The sequence below is a fragment of the Anolis sagrei genome, chromosome 3 (genome assembly GCF_037176765.1).
Source record: "Anolis sagrei isolate rAnoSag1 chromosome 3, rAnoSag1.mat, whole genome shotgun sequence".
Classification (NCBI taxonomy): domain Eukaryota; kingdom Metazoa; phylum Chordata; class Lepidosauria; order Squamata; family Dactyloidae; genus Anolis; species Anolis sagrei.
The window spans coordinates 110,974,589-110,991,653 of record NC_090023.1 but is presented as its reverse complement, the minus strand read 5'-3'; the positions used below and the strand labels follow the sequence as shown (position 1 = coordinate 110,991,653).

Sequence of the window (17,065 nt, the reverse complement as noted above, 5' to 3'; positions counted from 1 at the left end):
ATACATAAATCACTGAGAAAGGCTTTCAACAGCTGTTGATATCAGGATATGGCCTCTAGTTAAGTAGACCTTAAGAGATTTAGTCCTATTGCCTTGAGCAATTATTCCAATTGCTTTTCTAACCCATCCACCCACAACAGCAAACTATCAAAGGGATCAAGGTAGAATAGTATAGACAGCTATATAAAGATCCAGACTTGAATACATACTAATCAAATGTACTTGGGAAATTTACAAATGATGGAAAAGTACACCTGTTCCAAGAGTTTCAAAGTTCTGGAATTTCCTGTCAGGGATGGCTAAACATGTTTCTCCTCTGTCCTCCTTCCATTAGCATATAAGTACTTTCTTACTCATTTATTCATATTTTGTATCTAAACTGGGTTAACATCTTTCTTTTCTTTGTTTCTTTGTAAAAATGTATTTTCAATTGTTTTAACCCAGGGGTCCTCAAACTATGGCCCAGGGGCCGAATACGGCCCTCCAAGGTCATTTACCCAGCCCTCGCTCAGGGTCAACCTAAGTCTGAAACAACTTGAAAGCACACAATAACAACAACAATCCTATCTCATCAGCCAAAAGCAGGCCCACACTTCCCAATGAAATACTAATAAGTTTATATTTGTTAAAATTGTTCTTCATTGTAATTATTATATTGTTCTAAAGTGTTTTTTGCACTACAAATAAGATATGTGCACTGTGCATAGGAATTCATTCATTGTTATTTTTTTCAAATTATAATCCGGCCCCAGTTTGAGGGGCTATGACCTGGCCCTCTGTTTAAAAAGTTTGTGGACCCCTGTTTTAACCAATAGAATTGTAGAATCTTATAGCTTAAAGTGTGTGCAAGGACCACCCAGCTAAATAATTCTTACAAAAAAAGAAATGTTTATCAAAAGTTTACAAGGAATCTCTTTTATTGCAATCTGAATGCATTGGTTTATGGTCTTTGGAGCAGCAGAAACAAATTTGTCTCATCTTATAAATCATTGCCACTTAAACTGTGAGTCCTCACCCCAAATGGGGTTCCCTTAGTGTAGCAGTTCCCAACTTGTGGGCTAAGGCTCACTGGTGGGCCACGAGACCTAAAATAAAATCCGCGGCTCTGGATTATTAAATATGGTTTTCTGTGGGTGAGCAGATGGTGACTACTGGATATGTTCTGTATCCGAAACTGGAGCTGATGTGTTCTATCCGGTGCCATTTTCTGAATCAGCACGCCAAATAACCAAACCAAATCTAAAGTTGACCAAAAACTGATTTGTAACCCTTTTGCTACTAATGTTGGAGAGTGGTCCCTGGTCAAAGTTGTCCCTTGCCAAGTGGTCCCTGGTCAGAGTGATTCCTGGTTAAAAACAAGGTTCGGAACCACTACCTTAGGGCAATTTGGAATCACGAAATATTTGGCAACAGTAAAAGGTTTCTGAACACCACCCATTTACACAAATCTTTAAGGAGCATCATGCAGTGTTTTCAGTGGACTCTGCAGAAACTGCTTCAGTTGTACTCCACAAAAAAAGAAAATCAGCCTGTTTAACAAGTCCTGCAAATGCCGGTTTATTGCAAATATTCTATTTTATATCTATTTTATATCCCTACATACCTGGGGTCATATAAACATTTTGCAGGCAGAAAGGGGTCATGAGTGGGAAACTCAGAGGACTATCACATCACCTCTCAGTCTTCTCCAAGCTAAACATTAAATGCAATGTTTAGAACAGAAAAGATGGGCGCCTAAGTTTAATCATGGGACAATTGGTTATTTGATTAATTACTAATTAATAACATGTAGCCACACACTACGATTCACTGACTTCCTTTTCTTTCATTTGGCAGCTTCATCATCTTCCTCATAAGCACCAGCATGGCCACAGTTCTCTCACAATCTCTCAACTTTTCTTTGTTCTCCTAATTTTTGTGGTTCTCAGAAAAAAAATCTCATCTGCTATTTGCTGGTAATTTGGTGTAATATTCCATTGTGCCAATGTAAGACATTTTTGCAGTAGTGTGCAATGATAAGAAGGCCACAAAAGAGCATTTCCATTGCCAGAAATAACCCCTTTTCTGGCTCTACAACCAGGAAGTCAGCTTTCGCTTTTTACATAAGAAGCCTACTCATGCCTTTTCAGGTCATCACAGCATTCACAGCCATTTCGCTCCTGCTGCTCCATCTGCACTGCCACTTCCACCTATACTACCAACTACACTATAGGTGTCTGATATGGTTTGGGGCCGATTTTATGTTTACCTAATTTGGTTAAGACAAAAAATAATCTATAAAAATTTTGCAGCTTAAAAATGCTGAAATACTTGCCCTAAATACTAGCTGTTTGGCCCAAGTGCAATTTGCAATAGGATACGAGCCCTGGCTTCTGGGAAGGAGAACAATAACTGTCATTCTTCCAGTAATATGCCAGTATTGACAAGAAATGTTAGGATTTATAGCCTAAACTTTAGGTCCTTTGGTGCTGTTTTTAGATATTATACAGAATAAAAAGGATCATAAGTGGATATTGGAGATGCTAAAGGTGGGCATGAGGACCGGATGGCCTTTCTGATATCGAATGTCTGCCTTTTATAAAGAAAATAAATACCTCACTGGGATTCAGCTTGGGAATGTATAGTCTCAGTTGACCTGAAATCAGACCCTTTTAGACACCCACATCCATCAATTATATAGCCTTCCATCACGGTGTTCCTATTCTTAGCCATTTTTCCTGGAGTATTATGATAAGTCTAGCACCATTTCCGAGGCACCAGGCTGAAGGGACAGCGAATTCTATAACCTCTAAAGAATGCCATAATCCTCCCGGAAATGTAACGTCTATTATACCTTATTGCCATAATGAAATAATTATACAAAAATGAAGAAAATGAGTCCTACTTATGGATTTACTCAGAGGGATTACCGACAGAGATACGGCAAAGCTGACAGTCTACCATGAAGTTCCATTTGTGTCCATAACTCTCAAGTCATAATTAAAATGGTGCCATTTATGTCACAGCTGGCCTACTGTGGAGAATTAATCCCCATAGCATTAGATAACTGAAATATTTCATCCTCAGAACCAGCTATTTGAGCAGAGACAGACATTTTTATGTTGCACTTTTTCATCAGGCCTACTTGGCAACTGTCTCTGGTTTCAACATTGCACTTTATAATCAAGCAAAATAAAATTCACTGCTACACTGTCTCAAAAGTCAGAAGCTACAGCACTGAACGATTCTACATTTTATGCCTATCCAGACAGCAATATTTTAAAAGATAATCTTACAATCAGCAAATTGCACTTTTGAGCATCCCACATTTGCCATTTCATCAGTTCTCTTATTACTACATGGCTTAATTACGCGAAAATTGCTAAACTATACAACTGTCACTTATTTTATTTATGACAAATTTACCAGAAATAAGACTGAATTAACATGATATTAAAAGAGTTGCTTATTTTATTGCCATTTCTTCAATATGGCTCAATTTTTTAAATGATTTTAAATATTAAACGTATTCATTTTCAAGCAATATAAAAACAGTAAAAAGGGAGATTTTTAAAAGATTTGTTTCAATGTAATTCATGGGTCCAGCACCTATGCAAGACAACCTGGGGGGAAATTAATGCATAAAGAAATACTAATTCTGTGCCTGTTGATAGGGTAATGTTCCACTAAAATCTGTGAAGTTAGTATACATATAACAAAGCAACCCTGCCACAAAGATATGATTGGGAATTAGATCAACTGTGGGGTAGAAGTGTGTTTTTTCCTCCTCTCTTCCATCAAATACAGTGGGAAGGAATAACTGGCCTAGGACTGTAGTATTTCAATAGGCATTATGGAAATGAAGGCTTGGGTGATACATAAGCATGCCTGCTCTTGTCACATCCCAACTTCTGCCACTCCACTCATCATGCGGATTTACTCCATATCAGCTCTAGATTATTAAATATGGTTTTCTTTGGGTGAGGAGATGGTGACTACTGGATGGCATATGTTCTGTATGAGAAACTAGAGCTGATGTGTTCTGTCCAATGCAATTGTCTGAATAAGCACACCAAATAACCAAATTGGATCTAAAGTTAACCAAAAACTGATTCATAACCCTTTTGGTACTAATGTTGCAGAATGGTTCCTGGTCAAGTGGCCCCTGGTTAAAGTGGTCCCTGGTCAAGTAGTCCCTGGTCAAAAAAGGTTGGGAACCACTTATTTAGACTAATGACACAGAGGTTGGGTGGGGTGTCTTCTAGTAGTATAGAGGGTGGAAGCATGAATGTATTAAATGAACATGTGAGAGTATGACTGTTCTGATTTTCTGCAACTGTTGGAACATGCCAAAGGTCTTAAAACTGCCTAAGGTTCCATGTACCCTGACCATTTAACGCAGTTTCAAACCAGTATTGAAAAAAGCGGATTCCTGTGTAGATGATTATATGGGAAATCATGTAATCATAGGAACCAGTTTGAGGCCCAGATGATAGTGATACAGACCAAAAAGCACTGATGCGCATTAAGGGCTTTCTTTCATGTACTTTTATGGGAATTTGTTGTTGGGCTGCCACAGTTTGAAGCTAGTGTCAATAAATGGTCAGTGTAGATGAAAACAAAGTAATAACCAAAACCTCTTTTATACACAAGGCTAATTTGTGAGTTAATTTTAATTTAAGGGTTGCTTATTGTCTTATGTAAACACACTATTTCATTTTAAAAAATATATTTCCCCTACTACAAATTGTTCTGAGTGTACATTTTACTGATGTGTTTTTAAAGAGTGATGCTATGATAATACTGGATTGCTGGTGCTTAGCGTTTAGCAAACATTGATGGATAGATACAGTGTCTCAAGAGGGTGATACTCTAACACTGCAAAAATATATCATGAGGGTTTAAGGTTTCACACAAAATGTAAATAAAACAATTCCACAGTTTGGCCTACGGAATACAGTTCTATTAATCTGTAGCACAAAAGGATCTTTCTTCGGGCATATATTGTTTTGGAAATCAATTAAGATACTCATGTTTTCCACAAATTGCATTACTAGCATCACTTCCACAATTACACAGCCCATATTGGTTCTATAAAAACCTGGAAATAAAAAAAAACAGGATCTAAAACAGTAGGGAAGGTGGTTAATAATAAGCTGCCATGAAAATACTTTAAAAGAAAACAATACAAATCCTTTAAGCTTCTTGCTTGATTGAATACAATGAATAAATTAAGAAACAGCCCGGCAGAAAGAAAGGAAACAGAAATCATTGTTCACTTACATATGATGTAATAATCTTTGTTTCTCTGAAATTCCAGGCCCCAGAGATTTGGGCTGAACTCTTGAAACTTGATGGTAAACTTAACATCTTGATCAGGCTTGGCACAGTTGAGTAGAGGCGTGTTGTCCTTTTTAATAGTGCAGCTATCTGCTTGGTCTTTATCAACCATATAGACCTTATAGTACTCATACTGTCCACCAGTTTTAGAGTCCACTTTTGGGCATATAATATCCAGTTTGTCTCCTATCTTTGGGTACAGTACCAGTCCTTGTCCAGGATGGAATCTGCAAGAATTAGGAGAAAAGACAAAAGTGAGGCATTTGATTTTAAAGAAAAGTCTTCCTTAAAATGGCACATTGAAATGGAGAATGAAGGCAGATTGGGAACTCACACAATCTTCAACAAACCAGCACTACAATCTAGCTACAGTGCTGGGATACAGCACACCAGAACCACTTTTCAGATGACAAGTACCAGCACTATAAAAGAATGCTGGCCCTCACGATTAAAATACGTAAAGACTGCTCTATCCTACACTTGAAGCGAAACTAATGTGATGACAAGATTAGCTTCACGGATTTCAAGTGTAGCTCTCAGTAGAATTTAGTAAATGTGATGAAGTGGCTAGATTCGGGTGATTATCAAAAATAGAGATAAGATGGTAGGAGAGAAACCCAGAAAGGGATTCCTAGCTTCCAATAGATCTCACAATCTCTGAAGATGCCTTCCACAGATGCAGGTAAAACGTCAGGAGAGAATGCTTCTAAAACATGGCCATACACAGCCAGAAAAACCTACACCAACCCAGTGATTCTGGCCATGAAAGCCTTCGACAATACCAGAAAGAGAACCTTGGGTACCATCTGCACTGTAGAATTAATGCAATTTGACACAAATCTAACTGTCATGACTCAATCTGGAAGTTGTAGTTTGGTGAGGCAGAAACACTCTTTTTCAGAGGTTAAGAAACTTATAAAACCATTCCACAGCATTGAACCATGGTCATTAAACTGATATCAGATGGCATTTATTCTACAGTGTAGATGCAGCCCTTCTTACGGGGGCCATTCTCCACTTTTTAACAATAGAGACAGGAACATGGAAACATCCTGCATATTAGTATATAAATGATCTCCAAGGAGAACAGCTACAAAGGAGCAAGTAGTGTTGCTTTGAGATTACTTCTGTGTTTGTGATACAGAATAGAAAGGTAGTATAATGGAAGCATTTTATTCTCTCCAAAATGAGGTGGCCCACTTATGGGGTGGGGAATACATCACTTTTGATACTGTCCCAGGCACCATCCAATAAGAGTGACAGCTGTTCAGTTATTTGACACAGAGCAATTCTAACTACAGCACAGGTATTGGTTGATGCCCTCCCTCTCTGTCTGCCATATGGGCAGAGAGGGAACCAACGGCAGCTGCAGTTTTCTAATTTTTCTCTCTCTCCAGGCACCAGATCTGACCTCCTTTTTTCTGTTGGCTGATCCTTTAGCACAGCCTCATCTTCATTTTTCACACACACACACTCACACACACACAGCACACACAAAAGCTTCACCATTCCTTCAAACCACAGGCAATTCTACATAAACCGTTGTGTCAAGAATAGGATCAAAAAGACACTTTAAATATTTCTAATTACTTCCAACTAGCTGCACAGCTAAGCAACTAGCTTAATTTTAATGAAGCAAGGTAAATATTTCAAAATGAAAATAATTGCTTATAAAATTGATTAAATTGCAAAATGAAAGCACAAGCTTGTAAGAAACAAAGGACACTGTTATCCTTTCCCCCCTACATTATATTTATTTCAATCCATGTTTGGATACTGGTCTTTAGAGCTATGGATATAAGATCCCTCTGATACCTGCAGATGAAAGCCTCTTTCGTTTTCTAATCATTTCTTGTCTGCCATGTTGCTACAGAAAATCTCTCTTAACGGAAAATGTCTCTGTGCGCTGAAACAATGGCTTCCTAATGAAAGTCCCTGCCCAGCAGTTATTTTTAATCTCCCTCTTTCATATATACATTGAGGCACATACACATAGTTTAATCAGATTTATCACAATAAAATTTTAAGTGCTTAATTAAAGAAGCTTATTAGACACATAGACTCTATAGATAGGAAAGACCACAACGGTCCAAGACCTCAGTTTAATTCTAGTTCCCGCCTGGAATAAACACAATGGCTTGATTTACCACCCAGCTACTGATTCAACAGTTTTTCTTTAGTTGAAAGTACTACTAGGATTTAGATCTTACTTGATATATAGCAATAAAGTGACATAGTATCCTAGATTTCCTATTTTTCTCTAGTTGGAAGTACCACTAGGATTTAGATCGTACTTGGTATATAGCAATAAAATGACATAGTATCCTAGATCTCCTATTTTTCAGTTATCTTCATTTCCAAATGTGTCAGACTTATCCAGACAAGACTGATCCTTTTCCTTCCTAAGAACTGTAGGAAAGTAGTGTACAACCTGACAGAAAATAAATATTTCCAAATATGCTGTTTAAAAGTTATTGGTAGAAAAACTGATATAAATCTATGTTGTTTCTCATATTTCCCTGCTCTGTTTTGGAGTTTTTTAACTTATCAAACTACTTTTTAAAACATGTATTCATCCACAAAAGACATTGATAGGGACAAGTTTGGGCTGTGCAGATTTTTAAAGCAAATTTAGAAATAAGAAAGTTGTATATATTCCACATTAAACAGCAAGAAAGTATAAGTATTTTTCATGCTTAGTTTTTTTTTTCTTGAACTGTAAAATATGGATTCATCTCAAAACCAAATTCTCTGACTTTATTGCTGCATTGTACTATGGAAGTAGCCTGAAGGTTTAAATTCATGAAAGGGAGTCAGCTAGATGCCCTGACATCATTGGAAAGTGGGGGGTGGATCTTTCAAGACATTTCAAGTATCCATAATCCAGCCATGCTCTCTGGCAATACTTTGAAAGGTGTATGTAAGACGGCAGCCCTTAAGCTAATTAAAAACTTTGATTCAACCAGAAATGTAACTAATACACAGGATCAAAAGTCTTCCAAATCCCAGGGCTGGTGCCAAACCAACGATGCCAAGGCCACGTCTTTTAAAGAGTTCTGCTTGGAGCATCACAGCTAGGGGAGGTTAATTATGTCTGTAGCGGTCGGGTATCTTCGAGAGCAAAGGTATGTTGATGCTAAGCGCCAAATCCAAATGCAAAAACCTGGAACTATAAAAAGCAGCACTCCAACTGCTTTACTGTTCACAATGACTCATTGCGGATTTTTATTCAAACAAGAAGTCACAGAAATTAAGCAGGGCACAAAACAAGCAAATGCTGCGTTGCTAAACGCAGGAGACAGTCTCAGACAGAGAACATATTACTTTTAGGGCTGGCATACCCGACCAGATGGAGTTGATGAACAAAATTGGTTTTAATCTCCCTTTGTCTGCCTTATTCGCCCTTCTCATGGCTGCCGAGACAGAAAATATGGAGCTGCATATGGTTACTAGGATCCTTTCCAGCAGCCAATAGGCACAGCCTGATGGCACCTTTTGCCTAAGTATAGTAAGCTTTTATGTGAAAATACAAGGGCAAGAGTTGGAACATAGAATACACAAGCTTCTGGAACAGATTTGTCAACATCTTTCTAAGCCTGGAAAAGGCTGCTGTGGCTCTTTTGATTTTTACTCCTGAAGTATGAATCAGCATGATAGAATTCTGAAACTGAAACCAATACAGACAATACATGACTACTTCCATTTTTGAGGTTTTCTTTGTTGTTACTAAGTGATGTCAAGCTGCTTCCTGAATTCTGCCTCTTTTCTCTTCATCCCCTCCTTCACTACAAGTGTTGGGAGTTGGTAACTTGAACATAGGATATAGATTTTGACTTCATACTATATATGCTACAATTTTTGTTTTCACATTCAGTACACTGTCTGGACAGGATTGCCACTAAAGGTTGACAAATGCATTGCCATGTTGCCATATGGTTTAGTTTTTTTTTAAAAAAAAACAAACCCAAGATAAAATAATAGCTTTGGGGTTTTTTAAAAAAACATTTCTTCATGCATATAATGGGAGGTAGAAGTAATCATGCGCATCTGGACATGTGTGTAAAAAAGAGACATCAAAATATTGCTTTTTTGCAATACTTATAAATACCTGGAGGACGAGGTATGTTTTGTTCTTATTGTTTTAGGGGCAGAGTGAAAAATTTCAATCCAAATTTGTATTTTGTACTGCCTGATTCAACATTGTGGTGGATGAAATAGATTTTTAATCTTGTTACAATGTTCATGGATGTGTTTAAAAACAAGATACAAACCGTGAGATTCAAATAACAACCAAGGATATTCTGGTTACATTTTAAAAGGCTTTTCTACAGAGAAAAATACTATCTCAGAGGTAGTAGACCTTTTCCTGTAAGATTTTTTAGTAGAGTTAGATGGTCACTTCTCAAAGGTGCTTTAGCAACGGATTCCTAAACTGAACATGAGTTGGACTAGATTTGGGGTGAGGCTCGCAGGGAGTTAATTGCCCCCAAAATGACCCAAATGCCCTCTAGAGAGCATGGGGTAAATTTTCCATTATTTTGTGGACATTTTAAACCTAGTCAAGAATGTAAACAAAAACAAAGCAGGATCCCACTTCCAGATTACTGCCCATTACTAAAGGACTTTCTTGGATGTAAAATGGCATGGGAGACCAAAACCATGGCAAAAAACTCCCATGTCCCATTTTGAATTTGAAACCCTTCAAGGTCTCCTTGGGGAAAAATACAACCACTGATGTAGCTGGGTATTGAGGCCTTTTTCATCTTTATTAGTCCATGTAAGGCAAGGCACATGGAAAGCTTAGAAGGCTTCGGCTACAGTACTATCATGATAAAAAGGGGAATGTTTTATTCCTATTTCTATATTAAATGTTCATTAATTCCTTGCCCTGACATGCTTATTTATTGTTTTATTGGAGCTGCAGATAGTACAATGGGTTAAACCCTTGTGCCGTTAGGTCTGAAGACTGACAGGTCAGAGGTTCGAATCCAGGGAGAGCACGGATGAGCTCCCTCTGTCAGCTCCAGCTCCTCATGTGGGGACATGAGAGAAGCCTCCCACAAGGATAGTAAAACATCAAAACATCCAGGCATCCCTTGGGCAATGTCCTTGCAGATGGCCAGTTCTCTCACACCAGAAGTGACTTGTAGTTTCTCAAGTTGCTCCTGACACACACAAACCTCCCACTCTTTCCTTTGTTAGACGGATTGAATGTATTTTTACAGAAGCAGAGAACAAAATTCCTGAATTATTCAACTGGAGCAGAATCAGTTCCAGAGAATCATGCCATCAGCTTAGCAGCAGGACAAACATTTTTACATCTGCCACACTCAACACCCAAAAGATCTTTTATGGAATGCAAACCAATATCAATGCCAATATCAGGATGCTAAAAAAAATTCTCCTTGATTATTTTACCCCATTAGAGGTGGAGTGACTACATAGCAAGAATGCCATATGTTCTTAATGAAACACATCGCTTGAAGATGTGTTGCTAATTATGGATGATTCTGGATGTTAGTAAGTAGGTCAGAGTGATCAAGGTTACAGCTATATGACTGTCACAACAAGGGCCACCGCTGGATAAACATCATTGACATGAATAGCACTTCCCAAATAGTAAGTTATAATCACTCCTGCATTCTGAAAAGCTCTGAAAGAGTAAATAGCTGAGGCAGTTCCTCCATAACTCTATAGCCTTGTTGTATTCTTATTGTGAAGTATATGTTTTCTACTTTGCTTTTTCTAGAATCGCCAGAATACAGTTGCCAGATGCCAGTCTGAAAGTAGTATTTGTGTCTTAAGACTCTTTTATTGACTCTATTCTCCTGTTCCACAGTGAGCTCCAGCCTTAAATGAAACAAAATATTAAGGCAGGGCTAAGGAACACTTGTTCTGTCAAAATCCCAACTTCACCTCTCCAATACAGCCAGATCTCATGTTTAAGGTATTGGTGCCCATGTAAACGGCGACAAAAAAGAACCAAAATTCCCATAGCAACGTAATGCCACATCTGGTCTTCTGTAACAGCACAGAGTAGATTCTAAGGCAGTGGTTCTCAACCTGTGGGTCGCCAGGTGTTTTGGCCTACAACTCCCAGAAATTTACCAGTTTAACAATTGTTAGGATGTCTGGGAGTTGAAGGCCAAAACATCTGGCGACCCACAGGTTGAGAACCACTGCTCTAGGGGGGTTGACAACTGCTGAAATCACCCTCGGTACCTATCCCACATTATGGTCTTTCACTGTGTATCAAATATAAGGAGATTTTTAAAAGGCTGTTAACTAAACACAAATACCTAAATACTCTGAAGGTACCAGATTCTGTATGATCTAGGAAACTATATTTCAGATGAAGTAACTAAAAAAACCCACTTCTAGAGTATTCCTCACTTAAGAAACCCCTATGAAATGTATGGGGGTCATCATAAGGCAACAGGCAACTTGAAGGCACACACATATATACATACATACACAGGCATACAAATGTATTGATATTCAGTCATGTGTCCTTGAAGTGCAGCTTCTAGCAACTTTGAGAAAAACACCTGTTTTTAATAAAGGATCACCACAAAATGTCATTAGAATGTCAATTAATTCTCTTTTACCATTGTAACTCTTTTGTTTCATTCCATCCTCTTCAAAGATGAACAGTTTCTACTCTGATAAATGGGATTTCACAAATGGAAAAAATGAGTAACATCTGAAATGGAGTTACACATTCCCTCATCTTAGGCCACTTCCACACAGGCCTAAAACTTGAGAGAAACCAGCATTTTAAAAACAGCAGTGCTTAACCCCGCAATTTTGAAAGGGTGGCATTTTGCCCTCCACTTGCTGGTTGAAGCCTCCGACAAAGACCTCAAGGCTTTTTTTCTTCCTGGTCACTACTTCATCACACTAGAGAATGAATCCACTTTAAATCCCATTGCTGCCTCCTGCAGAATTATGGAGTACAAGTTTAAGGAGGAGCCTTTAACAGCCTCCCTAACCTACGAACCCCAGAATTCTGCAGGAGGCACAAATCAGATTTAATGTGGATTCATTCTCTAGTGTGATGAAGTAGCATTGTCATCAGAACAGCCAACAGAGGGCTTTGGAGAGAGGAGGGGAGATTCCTTCTCCAAGGCCCTCAGTTTGAGGGAGGAGGGAGAGAAGGGAGGCCTCCCGGTTTCTGTCTCAGGCTATGTCAGGTAAGTTGAGGGAGGAATGGAAGGCAGGAAGGGGACTGTGGCATTTCATCTATCTTTCCCAGGCTACCTGAGCCTGGGGAGGAGGGATGGCTGTGGAAACAGACACTGGGATCCTGGAAAGGGACAGCTGGATTTCACAAATGGGACAAATTAATTACATCTGAAATGGAGCTACACATTCCCTCATCTTCGTCTTACAGTTACTCTTCTGATTTGGGGGTTGCTATTATCAATATACTGGTGAAATTTAATTCTATTTCTCCTTTACATTCACTTAGAAGAAAAGACTTTCAATGTTAGATCATGCCTGGTATAAATACTGATCTAGATAAGAATGAATGAACTGAAACTTAATCCAGACAGGGCAGAGGTGCTTCTGGTCGGTCGTATGGCAGATCAGGGAATCGGGATTCAAGCTATGCTGGATGGGTTACATGCCACCCAAAATGTCGGATTCATAGGTTGAGTATACTCCTGAAATGAAATTTGACTTTGGATGCCCAGTTTTATTTATAGCAAGGAGAGCTTTGCACAAGTAAAGCTGGTGTGCCAGCTGCAACCCTGTCTTGCAATGTGAGATCTGGCCATGTTGATACTTACCTTAGTTGCATCCCATCTAGGTTAATGTAACACATTCTACATTGGGATGCCTTTTCAAAGTATTTGAAACTACAGCGGGTCCAACATGCTGCAGCCAGAATGTTGACTAGGGCTGTTGTTTACAAGGAACATCATCTTAGTACATCAACTCCACTTGTTTTCCATCTGTTTCTGCCACAATTATAACTTATACAGCTATAGATCCATACCGTTTGAAAGACCAAAACTTGCATCCCGTTAAACAATTATGATATCATAAACTAGACTTACGATCTCATAACTGTTTTGTATCCACATTTACAATTTATAATGTTCTTAAAACCTACATTGAAAGCCAGGTAGCTGTACTGAATTAGGAGGTTACAGTGTATAGGTATTTCAAACCAAGAATGGGCAACTTGGAAGTCCCTGAACAGACTCAGAAGAGGAGTGGGCAGATCAAAAGACAACCTGGTAAAATTGCACTATCTGGAAGAATCCTCCACCTTATGAGACTGTGGAGTAGAACAAACAACTCTGCATCTGTATGCTTATCCACAATGTCCTACCTCAAGTACAGAGGAAGTACCAGACAATGCTGTCGCTGTTTCTCCTTTTTTGGTCAAAAATTATGTAGCTGCTTGTACTCCCTATATTTTATCAGTTTTATACTTATTTATGCAATGCTTTTGACACATAATAATAATATAGGTATTTTTTGGATCTCAGCCCATATTAATCCACACAAGCCTATATGGTTCTTCAAATCTGCAGAGGGACCCTTCTCCTAGTCCCATCACCTTCCAAGATACATCCTGAGTGTATACAAGAGGGGGCTTTGTCAGTAGCTAGCTGTGGAATTCCCTACCAAGACAGGTTAGGCTAGCTTCCTATTGTTCTTTCCTGCCCATATATTCCCTTTCTTTTAAAAAAAATAGATTGTGCACTTACAACAGGATGCTCTCTTTCTCACACTCTCCTCTTTTTGTATAGTGTAATGTACACTGATGGCATAACCCTTATGATCATTCTTCTGTCATAAGACAAAGATGTTTCTATTCCAACATGCTTTCCGCAACTGCCTGTTACAACCAGAGGACTAATGTGGATGTTGTGGGCTCATTAATACTCTAATTCCTCATTTTTAAAAAATTAATGTGCTGTTATTAAACTGTTTTAATGGTGTTTTAATTGTATAATTTAATGATAGTATTCATACTTTATTATGTAGTTTAATACGTATGTGTGAGTTTGTGTGTTTGTGTATATGTATATGTATTATATAGTGTTGTTACTCAAAACTTCTGAAGTATGACATATGAGAGACATGAGTATTGTGAGTATTAAAACATATAAAGACACCCATTTGATTATCCCTTTTTCCTTCAAAAATGTGTATGCACATCATTAATTATTTATCTGGAGTCTTTGTCCCATATGTTAGATCGTCTCTTTAGTAGCAAGGATGAGTGGCACTGCTTCACAAAGTGAAAAACTCAAGTGACTTTTTAGGAGAAAAAAAAATAACTGAGGAGGGTTGTGAAATTCATTATGAAGTACAACAGGTAACTGACTGCTTCCCAGATTCTAAAAATGTAGCATCTGTATAAGCCACAACTATCTTATAATGCTTCTTCTAACTGCCTGTAGAATCCCTACATGTGTTTGGTCTCTTTTACTGTTTTCTAGTTCCCATAGTAACTGCAACTAGTAGACTTGCTTCCCTCTATCAGTATTTTTACATTACACTGAAAGTGGGTTTTTTTTGTTTTGTTTTTAGTTTTCCCATATCTGTAATGAAAACGTACTATCGACCATTGGCTGGAATGTACATTCCATTTCAAGGTCTGTGCTTTTTTTCCACAAAGATAACATTGTTAATAATATTCACATGGGCACAAACTAGGCGAGGTAAGCTCAAAGGCACTTCTCGTGTCATGTATGAGAATAACACCAGTCTGCTTTCATCTTCTCTGAGGAAATACATACAAAAGGACGTTAAGGTGCTCCCATAGGCCTGTCCCCCTGGCTACAAAAGAGTAATATGCCTTTATAATGGTTTTGTATTGTATTTTTATTTCTTTATATTTATGCTGTGTTTTGTTCTATATTGCTGTATTGCATTGTTGGGCTTGGCCTCATGTAAGCCGCCCTGAGTCCCCTTGGGGAGATGGTGGCGGGGCACAAATAAAGATGATGATGATGATGATTATTATTATTATTATGTTTCCACCAACAATATGTTTCAATGCATTTTCCCTAACAGTTCACCTGAACTCCCAACAACCTACAACTGATAGACAAACTTATACTCTCAGTTATTAGATATAATAAGGTCGCCAGATAGTACTCTATTGTGCACTTCATTCACTTCCCCTTGCCCAGCCCTTTTATAGTTTGGTCTTGCCCATTTCAGAAATCTTGGTCATTGTTTTTGTTGAACTTGGTCTGATGGAGCTCCAATGCAGTATGTTTTATTTTGTTATGTTTAATGTGTTTTATCTGGTGTGTTGTATTTTATGATGCTGCTATTAAATGTTTTATTTTGTCGATAGTTTTGTTTTATGTTTTGTGGACATTGGTCCCATGTGTAAGCCACACCAAGACCCTTCTGGGAGATGGTGGTTGGGTATAAGAATAAAATCATCATCATCATCATCACCATCACCATCATATTATAATAGCAGTGTGAAAGGCTACATGTTGAACACGGGTTTTCAGTGCTGTCACTAATAAAATTGAGTCCAGGGACTAGTGGCCATACACCAAATCTAATATTTTTTTATTGCAATACAGAACTTCATTCATTGGAAGTTTTTTTCCGAAGAGAAATTTGATATAGAAATCAGCTCTAGGGTCTCCTTCCACACAGACAACAAGATGGTGATGTGATAAAATTAAACAGAGCACAATGTGTGTTGAAACAATTTTTGAAAGAATCACACATCCTTACAGGGAAAAACCAGGCCATTTTTTTTCATAATAAACTCCTTATATAATAAAATTAATTGGATGTATTTGTCCATGTATGATCCCATATTTCTGCTAACATGGGCTTTCAAAGAATAAACTAAAAAATTAACACCAAAGTTAAAAACCGATTAAGCACCAATTCTATTTTAAAGACACACACACACATTAAAACAGTTTGAACTTGAAAAAACATCATCAAATAGCAATACAAGACACTCCATTAAAATTCCATCTGCTGCAGGAAGTTAAAAACCAAAGGCCTCCTTTAATTTAAAAAAGATCAATATGCAAAATGATGCAGAAAGCAATTGCCAGAACATTGTATGTAAGCAGCTGAAACACTAGAAAAGTTGGGTTTACTTTATCAACTCCCCGCCCCCCATAAAGAAGCAGCAAATGTGTGGCAACATTTTTCTTGTACTGAATTTTCTGTTTTACTATTGTAGTATCAATCCAATAACATTTCAGTACCTCATAATTATATAGAATTCCAACACCTGCGCTAGATTTGCACCACCACTTGAAAACCACCATCTAAGAATTAGGCAGCTGCAGTCCCTATATGTCGTAGGGGATAATATCTTGTTCTACTGTTCTTGGGGATGGGGGAGGAATGAAAAGCAACTGTAGTAAAAAAAAAATAGGGGCATGTTTGCATAGAAAGGAACTAGCCTTCAAGAGTGATAGTTAAAAAGGAAGCCATGGGTAGATGAAGTGCAATTAGATGCTCATTCCAGCTACTTCTTGATGAATCATGCATGTGTCTCTGGATGAGAGCCCAACTCTTGACCCCATGACCCCACTCCACATTTTACTACTCCAGATCTCAGTTGCTAGTCTCAAAGTCCTCTCCTTTTTCCCCTTTTAGCATTGCTTTCACAGGAATACACTGTTAATACTGAGGGCTAAATAGCCGTTACAAAAGGAGAGCCTTGCAAAAGACCTTTGTCATAAGCTATGCAGAAAAAGGAGGAATTCTGTTTGAAGGAAAGAAAGCATAG

At 38.1% G+C, this 17,065-nt stretch overlaps 1 protein-coding gene across 2 annotated transcripts in view; it reads right to left on the bottom strand.

Annotated features, from left to right (window-relative positions):
* Positions 1 to 17,065, bottom strand: part of EFNB2 (ephrin B2) — a 66,309-nt gene that overhangs the window by 30,188 nt on the left and 19,056 nt on the right. For both annotated transcript variants that reach the window (XM_060769589.2, XM_060769590.2), the window contains exon 2: positions 5,263 to 5,546. In XM_060769589.2, coding sequence (XP_060625572.1) covers positions 5,263 to 5,546 — 284 coding nt within the window. The remainder of the gene's footprint in view (positions 1 to 5,262; positions 5,547 to 17,065) is intronic.